The 19,942-nt window shown below is 38.4% G+C and overlaps 1 protein-coding gene across 2 annotated transcripts in view; it reads right to left on the reverse strand.

Annotated features, from left to right (window-relative positions):
• LOC134218314 (ETV5-related protein Ets96B-like) overlaps positions 1-19,942 on the reverse strand; it is a 70,724-nt gene that overhangs the window by 19,052 nt on the left and 31,730 nt on the right. The window contains exons 2-4 of one of the 2 annotated variants that reach the window (XM_062697255.1): positions 18,108-18,672; positions 17,894-18,049; positions 2,129-2,263 (exon numbers count right to left, since the gene is read on the reverse strand). In XM_062697255.1, coding sequence (XP_062553239.1) covers positions 2,129-2,263; positions 17,894-18,049; positions 18,108-18,672 — 856 coding nt within the window. Of the gene's footprint in view, positions 1-2,128; positions 2,264-17,893; positions 18,050-18,107; positions 18,676-19,942 lie in introns of both variants that reach the window. The other variant, XM_062697254.1, reaches the window with a different exon arrangement.

Raw genomic sequence — 19,942 nt, forward strand, 5'->3', positions numbered from 1 at the left:
TTTGTGTATCTAGGAACATTAGTGATGTGCGATAATGATGTTACTGAAAAGGCGTATTGCAGCTGCAAATAGGGCTTATTACGGACTTCGTAACCAGCTTAAGTCCCGTAGTCTGCAAATGAAAACAAAACTCGCGCTGTATACTACTCTGATTCTTCCGGTGGCTTTATACGGCCATGAGACATGGACGTTAAAGGAGGCTGATCGAGAGCTTTCAGAGTGTTTGAGCGTAAGGTGCTGCGACAATACTCGGCGGTAAACAGGAGAACGGTATCTGGCGGTGTCGCATACGACTTGTACCAGGTGTATAAAGGGCTGGATAGTATTGCTTATTCAACACGGCAGACTACGGTGGGCTGGTCATGTTGTTCGTATGCTGGAAGAAAGCCAAGCGCAGATAATATTTTGCAGAGAACCCGGAAGAGGCCGCAGGCTTCGTGGAAGGCCACACGTACACGATGGCTTTTTGCAGTTGAAGAGGACCTGAGGGCGCTCAATGTTCAGGGCGACTGGAGGCGATTGGCCCAGGATCGAGTCCAGTGGAGAAGGATACTCCATTCGGCGTAGGTTCATCGAAGAGCTGTAGCCCATCAAGTATCAAGTAAGTATATGTGGAAGCACACATAACCCTTATCAACTAATTAGTGGGTGGTACGCATACATAAAATTTATTTGAAAATTTCTTTAGATTTTTGGCAATATAAATGTGTGGATTTTTATTAATGTAAATGAAACATAGTTTGCAAATTGTTCGACATAATAAAATTTTCATAAAACCATATTACCAATAGTATAATTTTATTTAACATTTTTGAAGATAATTAAAATCTATTCATTATTTGCATTTTATGACCCCAATTTTTTTTCTCTATGTAAATATCTTGTTAGAGGTTTTAAGTAGATCAGCCATATCTCAATGAGTGAGATGATAACAAACCACTGTTACAGTTGCCTGAGTATTATTTTTTCCTTCTTATATGGTCGATATTTCTCCTGCAAATATTTAAAAATTCTGATGGAGCGCCAAACCTGATTTATTCGTTAAGTATTCGATTGTTGTTTTTCAATACTCGCTAATCCACCGCCAATCAGATCAAGTCATTGATATCTACCACCAAAAAAGAAAATCATCCGCGGCTTTCGCGGATAAAATATTCAAAATTGGCCGCTGTACGTCGAATGAATATTAAATTCCCCTGCACTTGAAACGGTATGGCGAACCATGTGACAAGATGACGACTTTTCCGGTGAACCGCACGCAGAATGTAGGTAGGTACACCAGCGATGACAACGGTGACAATTTTATTTTCATTAATCGAAATTGAATTTGTCATTTTCGGGCGACCTTTTTCTTGCTTGGGTATGGGGGGGGAAAATTTTCTTCTATAACAGCAAAGCAGAAAACCAACAAGAGGGGTGAGTGTATTGGATTTCACCACAAAAGCCAACAACACTGCAGAAGTGACAAGTGGCAGTGCTATTGCAAGGGCTTTGCACATACAACAAGTGGAAGGAGGTTTCCGACCCAAGAGCAGGAATGGAACGATATAGAATCAAATTCTGTTCATTGGTCTACAAACGATACGACAAACAATCGATTTGTGATTTTCCAGCCTCTATTGGAAATGTCTGACTTTGATTACTTTGTAAAAAAATAAAATTTTATATTTGGGAAGGAATCATTCCGTATCTTAAATGTGTCTAGATATCACAATTATTATCCATTTTTTTTTAAATCTAATGGTATCACTTTTATTACAAAGTTCATCATCATCCTTCGCTCGGGTATGCCCCGATTGTGTCAGCGAAGAAAAGAAACATATTTCTTCGGCGAGCATCAATCCGACGGATGCCAGAGGCAACCGTATACCGTCGGTAAACGCTAGACAATTCGATACAGGATGTTTCCCGCTTTTCCACGCAGTTTCCCAGAGGGTGTAAAATTAAATTATGCGGCAATTTTGATTTCAGATTACTCAATAGGTTCTGGCGAGAGGTGGCGAGTGTGGGAATTTTCGACTTCTCAATTTGGCAGTCAATTTTGTGTTGCGTTTCCGGAGGAAGAGCGGAAAATAATAAAAAAACGTGGAAAATCGCACAATGTTTACTTTTCTCGTGAGGAGCTTACCGTCGCTTGGTTCGCGTTTCACCAGCTGGGGTGGCGTTGACAGGCGATAGCAGTAGGCGGCGGCCGCTGCCGGGTGCGTCGAAGGGGTTGTCGCGAAATCGAAGAATGCCGAGCGTTCGTTTCTGAGGGTTTTACCTGGAAATGAGAAATTGTTGGGAAAAGATGATAGAGAGTGGCGGAATCAAATTTTCTTATGACTGAGTATAGATTAAACTTCCTATTTGAGTTGCTTAGCGGGGGTGCTGGAAGTTCTTAGACAAATGACAAATTTGTGCGTCTTTTCTTTCAGAAACATTAACGATGGGGAGGCTATTTTTGACTCATCTCATGCACAAAATTGGTAGCTTTTCCTATTTTCAGAACTGTTTACTTTCGATTGCTACGTAAAACAAACTATGACACTGCTAATACAATGTGCTTGAGGTTATTGATGAAGTTGAAAGATTTTTCGTTTTCTCGAGCATAAAATCCGGTTCAATTTCACTTTAGCAGAAAAGGGATTCGGTTTTGTTGCAACCAATATCCAGTTTGCACGGCTTGTAAAAGCGCTTCAGTTTATCATTATTAAGCCCGCAAGGTATCGACAGAAATGATGATGAAAACGTTAATGTTTTATATAAATATTGGCGTTTTGTATCAACGCTTCCATGGAACAGTAGTCAGTCGGTCGTTGTAGTCAGCCTTTTGCTGGTTGCTCAGCACTGCGTCATATAAATTGAGTTCTGCAGGAGTATGCTCAAATATTGGCTTATGCTGGGGAAGCTGGTAAAATACATGGCTTGTGTAAATATTTTACCTCTGCGTTGATGGCAGTGTTATTAACTTTATCCGGCCATTGTTCTGGCGAAATTCACATACTTGTTGAGCAGAGGCAATGTGAGAAGATTTTTTTTATTCATGAATCAGGGTTCTTCAATTGAAAAAGATTACAACGTTAAAGTTTATTTTGTTTTGTAATTTTGAGTAATTTTGGGCTTAAAGCATTTTCAAATTAAACTGATAAAATGAAAGTTTTCTAAGCTAAGGTGAAGTTGTATTTTTTTTTAAGAAAAAAAGGATCAACCAGTGAGCTCCGCTGATAATCCGTTCTAGCGCTTAGGTTTGTATTTTCATCAACATACTCTGTGGCGTTTTTCCATAAAATAGTCAATTATTTTCAAAAAATATATTCCAGGCCAAATTGGCCATCCAAAGAACTATTGAACTACCTCCAAGAAACCAAAAGTACATAAACCACATAAAATATTTAGGACAAATAATTATTTATAATTTTTAATTGATTATGTAAAATAAAAAATATTTATACAACATCCAACATCCTGAATTTTTCATTATAGAAGGGAACATTACAGAAATATCGTATCTAATGAACACCAACTGAGTCTATTGATTACAAATGAGGCATTTATGTGTCAGATGAACGGTTTCCAGCAAAGTCAAATATGTTCGGACATCAAATTAAATTATTTTATTTTTTTACAAACAATTTGGACGAGAGAAAACTCCTTTGAGTGAATTCTTTGTGATTCTCAAAGAGGTACACAAACTTTTCATCTTTTCAAAAACGAAAACGGAACAAAACTTAAAACTAAAGACTCATGCGGCGTAAAGTCATTGATGAGCCAGATACTGTAAACGAGGATAGAATACTCATGATGTTCTTCGATCTTTGGCTTCAAACTGAAATGGAAAGAAAAGAAAACAAAAAGAGGGAGCATAAAAAAAATATAAAATAAAAAACGATGTTTATGAATCAAAAAAGTAATAATATAGACAGATATTTATATCTGATTATCAAATTTTAAAATTTTGGTAACTAATTCCCTTACCTCAGCGGTTCTCGGTACTCCTTCTAACTTTTGCATTAATTGAGATACCCCCTGTTTTAATTTCCATCATGAGAATAAGCGTAACTAATTAGTTATATGAAAAACTCAAAGGTGCAGCCCAAACGGGTTGTACGTAAAGGTGACGTAGGACTACGTAGCTATTCGAAATGGATGGTATTTGCCATAATAATTTGTGTATCTTTATTAACATTGAACAAACTGCTCGGAGGTCAACTGAATCAAGAAATCGAATAGCTGCTCCTAGTTGGATGGACTTTGAGTTTTCAAACGTGGAATTAACATGACTCATCGACCGCATCACCGCTGGAGTCACTCGACTGGCTTTTGGTGGAGGACATCACCATCCTAGAAGATACCATCCTCAAAAATGTCCCAAATAAAGGAGAAATAAGCAGTCGAAATCGATATATCCAGTTCTTTTTTTTGCACGGGTAGGTTTTAGTCGATTAAGACCTTTAGCGTTAATGAAACCACAGACAAATAGACATAACACTCGCAAATTCTCATCGTTCACTAATTTACTGGCCAATTCGAATAATCATTAGTTAGCCAATCGATCACTCGTGGCGTGCGCATCGGTTTTGCTCGAGTATGACGTTTGCTCACTACCGCCATCTGGCTCGCGGTTTACCTAATTTAGTGAAAACAACAGATGTCGTTAGTGTTTGTACGACGATGAATTTGATTAGTAAATGTTCAATGTGTTATGTCTGTTTGTCTATGATGAAACTATGATTTAACCCCATGAAAAAATTCACAAAAAATCAAAGAAAATTCAGGTGGTATTCAAAAAGCTGTGAAAGCTCGTGTTAACCGGAATATTAAAGAATCCCGGAGCAACACACATGTATGTAAATCAGTTGATGCGATACTCATATATGACCAAATTTGGTCATATATGAGTCATTGCAACCAAATCAACGTGAATTGTGCTGCTAGGGATACCAACCGTGTAAAAAGTATATTGGGTGTAAATTTTCTTGAAAGTTCAAAACATAATCGTTTGACGACCACAGAAAGTTAAGGCCTAAACGCAATGCCAGCAAAACGGCGACGGAAACGGCAAATTTGACATAAAATATATGGGCCAAATGTCAAATCGTGCCGTTTCCTTTGCCAACGCTGGAATGGATGATGCAATAAATTTGTTTGAATGGATGGAATCACTTACAGCAACCAAGCTACCACTCTCTACCACACTGTCTGCAGAAAATGCTGGTCCTGAGAAGAACCAATTATCTTTCCCCCATGCGCCTTTCCATTAACTAACTGAAACCAAACGCTTGTCGGAACCTTGCGTTGGTATTTCACTTCATGCTATTATTGTTCGATGGCCACTAGGGATCGCTACAGACGCCATCACCATTGCGTTGGTTTTCCAATGAAACCTCTACCAGAGCTGCTGAGTCCGCTCCGCTGCGTCCGCTTTATGTGAAATCTTGTTCGACCGCTCTCTGCGGAATTCCGATCAAAATGGCTCGCGCGCGCCGGCAAGCAACTTTCTTGTATTCAATAAAGTAAGCCCGTTAGCCCCGCCCCTTTATGATCTGATATGGGTGTAAATGTGATGTGCACTCATAATGATTTACGACACTCCTTACGGAATCCAAATTGAAAAGCACTCGCGTTTCAAGGGCACACTACTCAATACGTAAGCAATGCACATCTGTCATGTTTATTATTTCACACATGCTGTGACGCAGCAAAGCTGAAGTAATGAAAATGACAGTTGTGCGTTGCTTCCGTATTAAGTGGTATGCCCTTGAAAACGCGAGTACTTTTGGATTTGAATTCCGTGAGGAGTGTCCCTAACGAAAGGGCATGAAAAAGCGTAAGAAGCAGCAATCGCAGCTGTACAGGTGCATCCAGAGCGGTTGTGTTTGTGAAGAGCGAACCGCTGGATTTGCACCTGAAAAGTCGCCAGTTGATCGCTAAAGGGCTGAAATGTACTTTTCGGCTCTGCAACGAGGGCGTGAAAGTGATGCCGGCAAACAAGGACCATCATCAATCTGTCGTGGAGTTCTTCGAGGTCCACAAGTATGAATAGCCGCTCAAAGCTTTGCTACGCGGGATCCATGACATGTAGTTAGTCATTGTGGAACTCAAGAGCTGCAGCCTGAAGTCAGTAGCCGTGCACAAAGTCGCTCGTCACGACAAGACAAGAAGATATCGCGACAGATGGAACACATGGAAGGACCTGAAGCTGGTCGGCGTTATAACTTACACCGTCGATATCGGCCAGTGAAACTTTCCGGCCATCCCGGTTCCCCAACATGCGATAAAAATGCTTCCATCTTTTCAACCTCACAAACGGCTGGCGGCTGCTGCAGCAACGATTCAAGCTTCAACACCACACGCTTCATCCACCAGTGAATGGCCCCCACTTCCTCTCCCTGGATTCCGTCGTCAGGACAATGAGCCCATTCCGATTTTCACCTAACTGGCAAAACACGTTTCGACAAGATTTTCACTCTGGGCATGTTCGTCATTGAAAATGGCTGCTAGAGTGGGTCTGGTCAATTGGAACGTTTGCTCACTTGAGGGCAAAATCATTGAGTTGGCTGGTTTCCTCGACGAGAGAGAGATGACGTGGCCTTCATCACGGAAACTCATTCTTGATCGAATGGTCAAACAATATTGGAAATAAACCGAGGAACGGCTGAGATATTAATGTTCAAAGTCTATCATATTTTCGTGACGGTCTGCGATTTTCGCAATTGCAAAGTGTACCCCAATATAGAAAAGACAGGCGTAGTCCTACGTCAAAACGGACCTGAAAACTAACGGTATGTATGGCATTACATAATTCACATGGTCTCTATCCAAAGTTGTTTGAAATTTTCGTTATTTGGTGAAACTTTCCAATTCAAATTAAGTTTATGCATCAAGTCTCTTGAAAGAAGGCTTTAGAACCTTTTGAAAGATGGCCCTCGACCCTCTTGAAAGGATGTTTCCGAGCCTCTTGAAAGGATACTCTTGAAAGGAATCTCTTGAGAGGAGGCTTTAGAACTTCTTGAAAGAAGGCTTCCGAGCCTCTCGAAAGAAGGCTCCCGAGCCTGTTGAAAGGAGGCTTTAGAACCTCTTGGAAGAAGGCTTTCGACCTTCTTGAAAGGGTGCTTCTAAGCCTCTTGAAAGAAGGCTTCCAAGCCTCTCCAAAGGTGACTTTAGAATCTCGTGAAAGATGTCTTTCGAACCTTTTGAAAGGGTGCTTCCGAGCCTCTTGAAATAAGGCTTTAGAACGTCTTGAAAGAAGGTTTTCGATCCTCTTGAAAGGAGGCTTTAGAATCTCTTGAAAGGCTTCCGAATCTGTTAAAATGAGGCTTTCGAGCCTCTTGAAAGAAGGCTTACCAGCCGATTTAAGGGGCCTTCTATGCCTCCTACAACGGAGCTACTAAGTTTTTCAGAGCAAAATCCTTAAGACCTTAAAAATCCTTCCGTGCCTTTAGATTCAAAATTCTAGTTCAGAAGTATATTCTCAACATACCATTCAAATTATTTTTTGTCTTAATCAATAAAAAATTTCCAAATTTGTTCTTTCGTCGTTTTGTTCGTTTCAATTTTTATCCTATAGCCCTATGCTGATACACTATGCTGATTTGTACGTAGTCAGAATTCCGAGGGCAGAGTTGAGTGAAGAAGACTTTTATTCACTGCATAGTCCAATCCGGCCTTAGTCTGAGAAATAAATAAATATTAATTCCATTGCGCTCGAGACATTTGATGGGTTAAACAAGAGATGGTGCACAACTATTGGCGAAATGACCAAAAGTAAGCAAGCCGTCTGGTGGCATAATTTTGGCTAGAGCTAGAGCTATGAATATTTACAACAATGAATGTGCTCAGGCCCAAACCCTGAAGTGATTTGGGTTTGTATTTTTCAAGGTATTTCCGATCAGATTCTCCATCGGTGCTTGTGAAGATAATCATATTTAGTTTGATTAGACATCAGAAAAACGTAGCTGACAATGCACTATGGTCCAGGATACAGTTTTACGCGAAAAGATGCATTTTACGCCAAAACTCTATTTTTTAGAAAAAAAAACTGTTGCTCTACAAAATTGGGGCCATCATATAAAAAAATTAGAAAATGTTTTTTTATTTCTCGGAATTCTGACATGTTATGTTCTACAAAGTTGTAGCGCAGCTTATTCCAATAAATTTTGCTAAAAAAGCTTTTTCTGTAGCTCTTAAGTTGGCTGATTTAGAGCAATTTTACCTAATTGGATTAGGGTGTACCTAAAAAACAGTATTTTTGATCTACTTTTTTTGTTTTAGATTTCTCAAAAAAATCGTCTTTGGGTGACTTTTAGAGCTAAAAAATACAATTTTTGATGGGTACATATGTTCAATATCTTTTTCGATCAAAAGTTATAATCGTTTTTCTGTTAAAATTACATTTTTTATTCTTAGGTTGATATCTCCGGTTGGAGCAGACCAAACAAATATGTTTACACGGCATTTGAAAGAGCAATTTATATTCTTCATTATGTCAAAAAATTGAAGATATGTTATTTTTGTATCTCAAGTTTTACCAATTTTACTGAAATCATGTTTTTCCAAGTAAATTGATATAACTCGGCAACGGAAGAAGATACAGACGATGTTCTAATAAAAAACACGCTTTTTAAAAAGCCCCGAAAGTCTTCAGAAGGTGACATTCTTGAAAAATTAAAAATGAAATGAGCAGATCATAAATATTGTAACTGTGTAACTAAAATTGCTTCAAACAAGTTAGCTTAAGAGGTACATAAAAGCAAAGTTGATTGAAGTTTATATATCAAAGTTGATTGGAAAAAGCTGCGCTACAATTTTGAAGAACATTTTATGTCACTATCCCGAAAATAAAAAAAAATAAAATTATCGTAAAATCACCTTATTTTTCGATAACTCTATAATAAGGGCTTAAGTATCCAGAGCAACTTTTTAGAACAAGTTTTTTTGCTTAAAAGTATATTTCAGGCCAAAAACGCATCTTTTCTCGTTAATCTGGCAATACGGTGATAAGATAAAACTTATGAAAAGTGTTAAAGTTGTAGATTTTTTATTTTTCATTTTTCACGAATGTCACCTTCTGAAGACTTTTGGGGCATTTCAAAACGCGTGTTTTGCTATAAGAATATCGTCTGTATCTTCTTCCATTGTTCAGGTATATCAATTTACTTGAAAAAACATGATTTTAGTAAAATTGGTAAAACTTAAGATAAAAAAATAACATATCTCCAATTGTTTGACATAATAAAGAATATGAATTGCTCTTTCAAATGCCGAGTAAACATATTCTTTTGGTCTGCCATAACCGGAGATATCAACTTTAAAAAAAATGTAATTTTGACAGAGAAATGATTATAACTTTTTATCGGAAAAAGATATTGGGCAAATTTACCCATCAAAAGTTGCATTTTTTTAGCTCTAAAAGTCATCCGAAGACGAATGCCAACTCAAGAGCTACAGAAAAAGCATTTTTAGCTAAATTTAGCGAAAGAAGCTGCGCTACAACTTTGTTGAACATAACATGTCAGTATTCCTAGAAATTAAAAAAAAATCTATTTTTTTATATGATAGGCCACCCTATTTTTTGATAGCACCATAATGATGGCCTTACTATTTCGAACAATTTTTTCTAAAAAATATAGTTTTGGCGTAAAATGCATCTTTCCGCGTAAAAATGTATCCTGGACCATAGTGCAATGCAAAGCATAGCTCAAAAACGACAAAAAAACGTATGGGCCTAGATTTATCTCTTTCTAGAAGCTAGGATTTCTTTGAACTCGTAAGATGCCGATTGAGCATATGCGGTATTTCGAAAAATCTGATTTCGTTTCGTTTCGTAAAATTACATAAAATTCGCTAAAAAAACTAGCTTTTAACGGAATTAAACGGAATTTCGCGGAATTTCGAAACAAATTCAAAATTAAACCATACTGCCTAGTACGGTCGTGTTTTATCAAACATTTAAAAAACTTAATCTTCTTTCTATATATATAAAACAAAGTTGGCATTTGTACGACCGCGCATCACACAGGAATAGACAGCCCAATTTTTGCTAATTTATATTCGGTTTCTTCTTCTTTTTACGAGGAAAAACGTTATGATGAAATTGGAATGCTTTTAAAATCAAAACTTAATCTTTTCGATGAAATGGTTTTTCGTACATTTTGCATGGAATTTTAAAATTAAGATCATCTTCTCTTCTTCTTCTTCTTTTTCTTCTTCTTCTTCTTCTTTTTCTTCTTCTTATTCTTCTTTTTCTTCTTCTTCTTTATGTATATAAAACAAAGTTGGCATTTGTACGACCGCGCATCACACAGGAATAGATAGCCCAATTTTTGCTAATTTATATTCGTTTTCTTCTTCACTTTACGAGGAAAAACGGAAATGCTTTGAAAATCAAAACTCAATCTTTTCGATAAAATGGTTTTTCTTACAATTTGCATGGAATTTTAATATTTTGATCATGAATGAAATGGTTTTTCTTACAATTTGCATGGAATTTTAATATTTTGATCATCTATATATATTAAACAAAGTTGTAAAAAATGAGAGATAATTCTGAAGAAATTGTGGACGCAAAAAATTGTATCAGAAAATTTATCAATTTTTGGCAAGACAAAGTTCGCCGGGTCAGCTAGTGTTATATAAACTTTTCTATTAACGCTGGTTACATAGCCCCATTCTGAGTCGACTTACGTATTTAGTTTTCTTCTATAAAATGTCTCTGGACAGTGTTTTGTTGGAAATGTCCAACAGACAACGAAAAGTATCTTAACCTATTCTATCTCGTTATTTCAAAAGTGATCTGACTCAATATTTAAGACGTCAGGCTTAATAGTGTAAATGTAATCAGATCAGTATGACTTTGTCAAAGAGGCAAAGCCGTGGAGTGGATTTCTAGGGCCCTTGTGAAGTATTTTTAGAGCACCTCTTTCTTATTAAAGGCCGATTTCTTCACTTCACTTTCTTGCTTACAAGGATATGGCTTTCTCAGTCTCTGGGTTGATAAATGGCTATATGGCTATGTGATAGTTTTTGACTATTTGCACAATATCGATCGTGTTGCTGCTATAGTCACGCTCCTGCAGCTAATCCAGCTAAAATAATGTCTGCATCGAACAACACAAAATTATTTAGTACAGAATCGATCGTGTTATAGGAGGTAATTAAACGAAGCACATAGATTTTGCGTTGGATTGATTTGAAACACGAGTTTTGTCTTTGAGTTTTCAAAATAACTTCGTTTACAATAAATATTTAGTCGCTTACCAAGGTGGCTTCACTTGAATTACCTTTTCAACTAACCAACGATTCCTTTCCCGTGGCGCTCACGGAGATGCAGAGCATTCCTCGGTCTCTTATAACAATGAGTGTCAAACTAATTTTCCTCTCCTAATAGCAGTTCGTCGAGCTGATTGTATATAAGACTGTGGGTCTCCGAGCCTCCTATAAAAAGGTCGAATTTGGAAGGAAATGATAACTTTTTGTATGAGAAAGGAAAAATTATTATTTCTTATCTGGCAAACTGCTTTCGTAAAAACTTTGAAATCACATTTCTGAAACAAAATCTGAAATACGTATCCTTTTGCATTTTAGAAAGGTGCAGAGGATTTTCCTAGCCTAGCAGATGTGGATATATGAATGAGTGTCCCACTACATAAAAAATAAAATCTATGCATTCATTTTCTGATTTTAAGTTAGCTCAATACCATAGAACCATGCTGATAAGATAATATGAAGTATGCTTCAGAATTCTTCAGTATTCAGTAAGTATTCTTAAGTGAAATAAGGTTTTTAACAAAATTTGAATCCGATCATGATCATGATCATGATTGACCGCCCACGGTTGCTACTCCGTTATTGCCAGGCCAGCTGTAATTACACAGAGAACCAACAGATGATGTTTGGGACTAACACCATCTTCAATGTGTAAGAACTGGTGACCCAAAAATAAGCAATACCAGCGCCGGCCGTGTCCGAATGCAGGTCAATTAAGGAAGGGGTAGGATAATGTTGACATGATACTCGCTTTGATAGAAGCCGACGAGTCATCTGCACTTCCACGAGAAATCACTGGGATGTTGGATATATGGGGTAGGAAGTGTGGCAGGGTTCGTTTTGGTAAACGGTTTGCCGTGTATAGTGTGTAGTTTAATCGATGAAAACAAAACTAATAATTTAATATTAAAGGCCGCACAAAAGCAGAACAAAATTTCGGTAACCGGCCGATCGTTCTGCTCACAGAACAAAGCAGAACAAAATTGTGATTACCGGCCAATCGTTCTGCTTACTGAAGAAAACATGTCTGGACGCGATCTAAACTTTTATTTTCTAATTAATTTACTCATCCGCACGCAGCAGAACAAAATTTCGGTGACCAGCTGATCGTTTTGCTCACCGCACAAAGCAAAACAAAATTTCGAATACCAGCCGATCGTTCTGCTTACTGACGAAATATGTCTCCGATCGTTCTACTTCCAATACAAAACATGTACTGATGTTTCACTTTTATATCAATATACTCGCCCGCACACCAGAACCCGGCATTTCGATTACCGCGAGATAGTTCTGCGCCCAACACAAAAAAACACGAACAAACTTGCATTTGCATTTTCAACTTTTTAGATGTGAGCATGCATGCATGCATGAGCATGATTGAGCAATACCAGCGCCGGCCGTGTCCGAATTCAGATCAATTAAGGAAGGGATAAGAAAATATTGACGTGATACTCGCTTTGATGAAAGCCGACGAATCATCTGCACTTCCACGACTGAGATTTTGGATAAATGGGATGGGCAGTGTGGTGGGGTTCATTTTGTTTAACGATATGTGGAAATAAACAAAAATAAACAAAAACGCAATGCACAATACAGTAGGGACACGGCAGGTATTTTCGTCTGTTCGTCATAGTCTCGAAACCCAATAAAAGAGACGCTTTTTTGTAAAACTCATACGTACCAAATCGTAAGCTCAGGAGAAACGTTCTGCTATAGTGGAGTCCTAGCAAATGTACGTTGCTTTCGTTGGTTTTAGCCCCTACGACGATGGACGAAAATACCTGCCGTGTCCCTAATGAATTTGCTTACCAACCGCACAAAACCAGACAAAATTTTTCCGGATCTTGTGATTGATCTTATAAGTTTATTGATAACCGGGCAGTAGAAATCGATGTTTACTTTTACTTCACGTTTGTAGCAAACAACTTGGCGTGTCACACGATCCATTCTGCACTCAATCCCTAGGAAGATTTTTGATTTTTTTTAAATATTTTGTGTTGAATGGTTTACCGAACACTGTTGAGTTTTCTGTGAAGTGAAAGCAATTCAACATCAAGAGAAAAGGAGGCCCGCTGAAGAAACGGCTCGTGATTCTCTGTTCGGACATCTTAGCATGACTGAACGCGTTGAGTGTGTGAAAATGGTTTTCAGCTAATTTGTAGTGTCACAGCTTTGATAGAAGAAAGTTCAGAAGATTGAAATTGCAATCGATATACGGTGAACGACACCGACTATGACATCATGGCCGCAGGTAACGCGAAACGGTCAGCTGCTGCATTCAGGAGCGTCGTCGTTGGCGTTGGAGGACTGATACTATCAAAGCTAATAAGATGTCCCTGATCGAAGGCGATAGCAATGACCAGTCATCGGATGCGATTCAAAATGAGGAGCGAAAGTGGACAGCAAATGGGCAAATTTAATCGGTGAGGACGTTCTAGTTATTTTCATGCTAATCAAATTGTTTGATACTAAATACGTACAGGGCATCGTTTGCTGCTATTGCCGCGGATACTGTGGGAGTCCCAGGTATCCGGTTCAAGCTTTAGCTAGCAACGGTGGCTCTTCTCGACCTTCTACGCCCCGAGTAGTTAGTACGAATAAGGGCGTCCTTGTGATGTTTTGCTGTACCTGTTGTGAATAGCTAGTACATTCCCATTCCCTACACTTCCTGAAGACTCCTTCGTGCTTCAGGAGTGAATCCATTTTTTAACGGTACTAGTATTCGCAACAAAAAGGGCACCATTACGGAGCATGAGATTTGATCAAATTATTCGTAGTACAACTTGTTCAACGCCCCCGGTTGGGTGAGGGATAGAGGATGACAAACACAAACACACACAATGGTTTACCGAACACTGTTTTGTACTCACGAAAATGCGTTACTAGCTAATAAATTTTTCATGAGCTCGAAAAATATTGTACGAAATTACTTCAATTTCTTAATTGTTCATCCTTCACGAGAATAAACAATCGATTGCTCAAGGTGAGCAATTGTTCACTTACATTTCAGCTAAATCGCCTACGATGCACATATGCTTTGCGTTTTGCTTCTTAAATGCGAGGGTATTTAATTACTAATGGTGAACAAACATATAGTTAGAAAGCTAGAAAGTAAAAATTGGATTGGTAAAAAATTTAAGAGAAGAAAACGAAAAAAAAAAAATCTGCGTGTGATGTGTAGATACGATGTTTGGATACCGGATTACTTTTTGTTTGCCTGATATTTTAGCCTTAAACTGCTGTATTGTTTCGAGTCAATTCTTGATTGCACGCGTGATTAATGCGGCAGTTAATTAATGCTTGGGAAGGCATGGTATCAAAAACCAGAACCAAACACTTCTATTACAGCGCGTTCGTTACTAGTTCTTAGTTACTAGTTCTCTCTAGTTCTTACCTTGTTGAAGGTGGCTGGGTTCGATACCCGGTGGGACAGGAAATTATCTCGACCCCCCTGGACACAAAAGCATCATCGTGTTAGCCTATTTATATAAGAGTGCAAAAATGGTACTGCTGTGAGGAGGTAATGTCCCAGTGGGGGATGTGTTGCCAACATGACGAAGAAGAAGAAGAAGAAGACCGTTCTCTGAAAGGATATTCTGCTTCTAAACTCAAAAACCTATTTCAAGAAAAAAAAATCACTAACTTTTTTGGAAAGAACTCAAATCCGGCAACTTAAAGCATATCAAAATCTGCCGATTCTTACGAGCAAACTGCATGTTGAATAAAAACGTGCTCATCACCGTGGTATTGACATATTTATATCCTAGGAATATTATCAAATTCTCACAGTTTTACATCCATTTGCCCGAAATCAAATGATGCTCCGCAGAAAACGTTGAATGTTCAACAGATATTAAAATTAGTGTTTCTGCTAATCTTCTGCGATACAATTACGAGACTAAATAAATCTTCTACTAAGATAATGGACAGATAGAAGGATAGATTTTTTTATATAGACATTAACAAAAAAGATTTGAAGCAAGTCAAAATAGAATCCAAACAAATTCCGTAATCGACATATATTGCTGTTTATCGATTAGTACAACGAGAAGCCCGAAGCAGCCCGAAGTCTCCTCCACCCCGCCCGTCTTCCTTTGTCAACAAATAAAACCGAGCGGGACGGAAATAGCCCCGAACCACTTCAAGCCGCTCATCAGACATACTCATACTTCATACCGCTACATGCCACTCATACTTCCTTGGTTAAATTTGGCTTGCTTTTGTGATCTATTAAAGTAAGGTTATCACTGCATCACTGTGGGTGTACCAAGCTTATAAAAAAACTAGCTAGCCGAAAAAAGCAAAACCGCTGAGAAAAAAAAATGGAAATTCGAGGAGACGAAAAATTATGACGTCCACCTCCTTGCACTGGCTACTATCGTTTTTAACAAAATTTGAATCCGAACACAAAAACTCCTACAATTTCTATATTTTTATATACTTACTGATATAAAACTGAACTGATATAAAATTGATCAGATTCGGAAGCACACACTCCACGAAGAATTTCTTTGAAAGCGGCACAAATGCTGGGGTATTGCCTCATCAACAATCAATGGTATATAAACGGCAATTTATTTTAGACTGCTTCTTCTGTTACTGTAACTCGCAAATCAGTTATTTGACTTCGAAAAAAAATGAAATCATAATTGCGATTAAAATGTAAAATTAAAAATTCCGCAAAAAAAAAAATCGTTTCGCAAAATTTTGGATTGAATGGATCTTGATTTCGTATCGTTTCGAAGTCTCGGAAGTAAATCTGTATTTCGTTTCGTTTTCCGTTCGAATCAACATATACCTTTTAATTTTCGTTTCGTTTCGTTAGGAAAAGGTGTATTATCGCAGACCCTTAATGCCGATCAATTGCTATTCGGCAGCAGTGCAGGCTATCTTGTTTGGGACGGATAACGTCCGATTGAAGTTGCAACGAATTGAACGTTTTTTTATTGATTGATCTGGAGTGACAGACGGTCGAACAGGTAGTTTGGCCGAAAAAGCCTTTTGCCCTAACAGGTCGTTCCGCCGAATGTGGCCGAAACGGGCGTTTGGCAGAAAGGGCCGTTTGGCAACGGCGAAAAATGTAATTTGCTGAACGAGTAATATAGCCAAAAAATTGACTTGTGTCAAAAAGTTCTGTCTGGCAAAATATCACCTGAGCTTAATAATTTAATCGACCATACAACATTTGATTACATTTTATGCCAGATGGGTTTCGGTCTATTGAATTGTTCGCCCAAATATTTCCATCGTTTGACTAAAAGTCATTCGGTGGAATATCATTTAGGCAAATAACACGTTAAGCCGAAGTCATCTAGCCGAATTTCATTTGGCCGCAAACATTATTTGGCTGAAAGCGACATTCGGACGACAGCAGCAAACGGCTAAACCGATAATTTGGCTTAAAAAGTCTGAACGGGTTATATGGGCAAAAAGATTGACCCATTCGGCCAAACGGACCACTCTGCCAAACGACGATTCAGGCCAAATGGCGTTTTCAGCCAAATGACCTATTCGAAAAACTTTTTCCGGTCTAAATGACCTGTTCTGCCAAACGACTCTTTCGGCCGTATGTCCATTCCGGCTTAGGCAGATGCTTGGTGCGGCCGAACAACTTTCTGCTTTGTGGCCTTCGACCGAATGACTTTCAGTCACACGGCCTTCCTCGTTCAAAGAAATGATGTCTACTAGAAATTCTTTGCACATATAAAATTAAGTTCTTCGGAATTATCATAGAAAATTATTCAAAGTTTCAACCATAACCTTTTCAAAACATGCACGGATATATATTTTTTTAATTTTGATGTAAATTTTTCCCGCGCACTTAAAATCTCCAGAATTTTCACGGAAAATTCTTGCAAATTCCACTGGAAGTTCTTATTAGTTTTAACAGAAAGCTTTTCAAAATTTCAAAGGAAAAAAATCACGGAAAATTCTTTCGGAATTTCTACAAGAAATTCGTTGATATTTTTTTGGAAAAGAATTTTTACGGACTTTTGAAAGAATTTTCAAAGGAATTTCAACAGATTTTCTAATAAAAATTGGATCGACATTTTAGAAAATTTCTTAAGCAAATTGCAAAATGATTTCACATGAATACAATAATAATTTTATTATAGAGATACGAATGAATGTTTTCTATATAGAGTTGTTAACTTCTGTACTCATAGAAAGCCAACCAACCTTTTCTTTAACCACTCTGGTTCTTTGGCAATTCAATTGTTTCTGGCTTTTACTTTTTACATATCTTGAGTTTTATAAACTTATACTTTTTAAATTGAATTTAAATTGAAATTAAATAACAAATTTAAATCTACATTGTTTATTCGTTCAGCATTTTTTTCAAGGACACTATTTTGCTCCAACATAAGTACAACTTTCCAATGTAGATTATTATTGCAGATGTGGTTCAGCCAAGGATTGAAACCCTTTATTATTAAAAATAGGGAAAACATCAAATGGTTCCCCTTGATGTATGAAAGACTATGCCGGACACCGTTTGAAATACGTTTCCAAAAGTAAAAGGTCAAAATCACATTTTGCAGAATTAAAACAGTTATATTTTTATTATGTAAAACAATGCACCATATTTTTAAACGGTTTGAAATGCAAAGCAACATTGATCGAACAGTTGACGCATTAAACTCACCCGAATGCCTCAAGCCGTAACTATCGCAGGTCTCCTCCAGAATGCCGTCATGGCTCGCCACGGCCGCTGCTGCCGTCCATAGGTCCCGCGGATGCGGATGATGGTGGTGCGAATTCAGTCGATATTCGGTCCCCAGCCGATACTCGGAGTAGTAATCTGCGGAAACATAATTCGATTAGCACTAATGAGGGAAAACAGGCTCCACATTACTGACCATTGTGCAGGGCCGAGGAAGCGCTGTGGTGAAAAGGGTTCACATGGGACAGTGTAGTGACCGACGCCGACGTCGAGGACGAGGTCGAGGACGACGTGGTGATGCTTGTTCCGGATACCGACGGGGGCGGTGAAGCTATGCTTCGTTTACTGCTGTTGGTTGGACCAGCTGTAGCGTTGCCGCTGGTATTTCCGTTCCCATGATGATGCTGGTGATGGCCATTACTACTGAGATGACTGTGGACAAGGTCCTGCTGCTGTAACTGTTGTTGCTGCTGATGCTGTTGTATTAGCTGCTGCTGTTGCTGGCCATGATGAGGATGATGATGGTGGATGTGGTGGTGGTGATGCTGCAGGAGATAGGCCGCCGACGCTGGCGACGACAGTGAGGTGGAGAGAAAGTCATTTGCTTGGGTCTCGTCGGCGCTGCTGTTGCTGCCACCGACTATCAGCGTGCTGCCGTTTGTTCGATTGTCACCCCCGCTGGCTGCCAGCACAACAGTCGTGGGGGATGATTTCGATGAACTCGGTGAGTCTAGGACTAAGGATGATGCGGTCGTGCCTTCCTGCTGCGAGACAGATTTTTACCGGGAACGAAGAAGAAAGGAATTGCCTGTGAGTTCAATCAAGTTTATCATTTATCAAAATATGGTTTCTTTTATTTGACGCAACGTGCGTTCTGAGGAGCAGGTATGTATATTGACTGCACGCCAGTTTAGGAGAAGTTATTGGGGAAGGTTTTTGATATGACTAGAGATTGGTTTTGGTATTCACTGATATGTAGGCAACAAGTCTATTAATCATGGTTTGTTGTTCTTGAGCAGGGTATTTGCATTACGTTTGATGTAACGTAGTTAACAGTAAATCGGCACACGCTAATTAACGCTGCATGATTTTGTGATATCAGTGTTTGGATTGATTCCCTGTGTTTAAGTTGCTGGGACCGAAACGTTTAACCCGTATCGGCCAGAGTGACGAAAAAAAAATCAAATTACTGCCATTTCGTCAATTCAGTATTTTTTTCTCCATAGTAGAAAAATGTGTATCGAACTTCAGCATTTTTCAAGACAAGTGAAATTATTACAGCCAGATATGATTCTGGGGACATTAGCCACCTTGGGGTCAGTTCCGAGCCTCTTAGGAGGGAGATACCGGCAGTATCAAATTCTGCCATTTTCAAAATATCACCAAGTACCTTCCAGCTATCCGTAGTCCCCTCGATTTGATATCGGACGAACTATAGAACGAACCCTATCGTTGCTCGTTACGAGTAAAACTGCTAACAGGTGTCGATATGAATAACAGTGAATTATAGCTTGCATTTGTTACCGATGATAGCGTGCGTTTCAAAATCTAATATGATGCTTATATTAAGCTTAAAACTTAAAACTATCAAAATTCATTTGAACACTAAATGTAAGTAGGGTAACTGTTCGGATCTCCATCTCACTGAACATATATTCTTCTCATCGCTAAACAAGAAAATACGGCACCAATTTCGTCGCATCTTGTTGTTAACATGCGTTATAATTGCCGAAAAAAATCACAAAGATAATAAACTAACCAATTTTTTTCCATTGCTTTGTTTTTAATGGGATGAATAACGGAGCCATGAGATGAAGTACAGGAGCAATTCCCCTACTTATTACTATTTTAAACAAACACATGAAGTTAATATAATAAAAATTTTCAGCTTGAAGCTAGTGAAAACTACGCTAAACTGAATTTCTAAGCATAGTTGCAGTGGCAACATCCTTTAAGATTTGCGAAATAGAACGAATTCGATAGATCCGGTGCCATGCCGAAGTATACAAATATGCCTCCAAGTGGTATGTT

This window comes from Armigeres subalbatus, chromosome 2, assembly GCF_024139115.2.
Source record: "Armigeres subalbatus isolate Guangzhou_Male chromosome 2, GZ_Asu_2, whole genome shotgun sequence".
NCBI lineage: Eukaryota > Metazoa > Arthropoda > Insecta > Diptera > Culicidae > Armigeres > Armigeres subalbatus.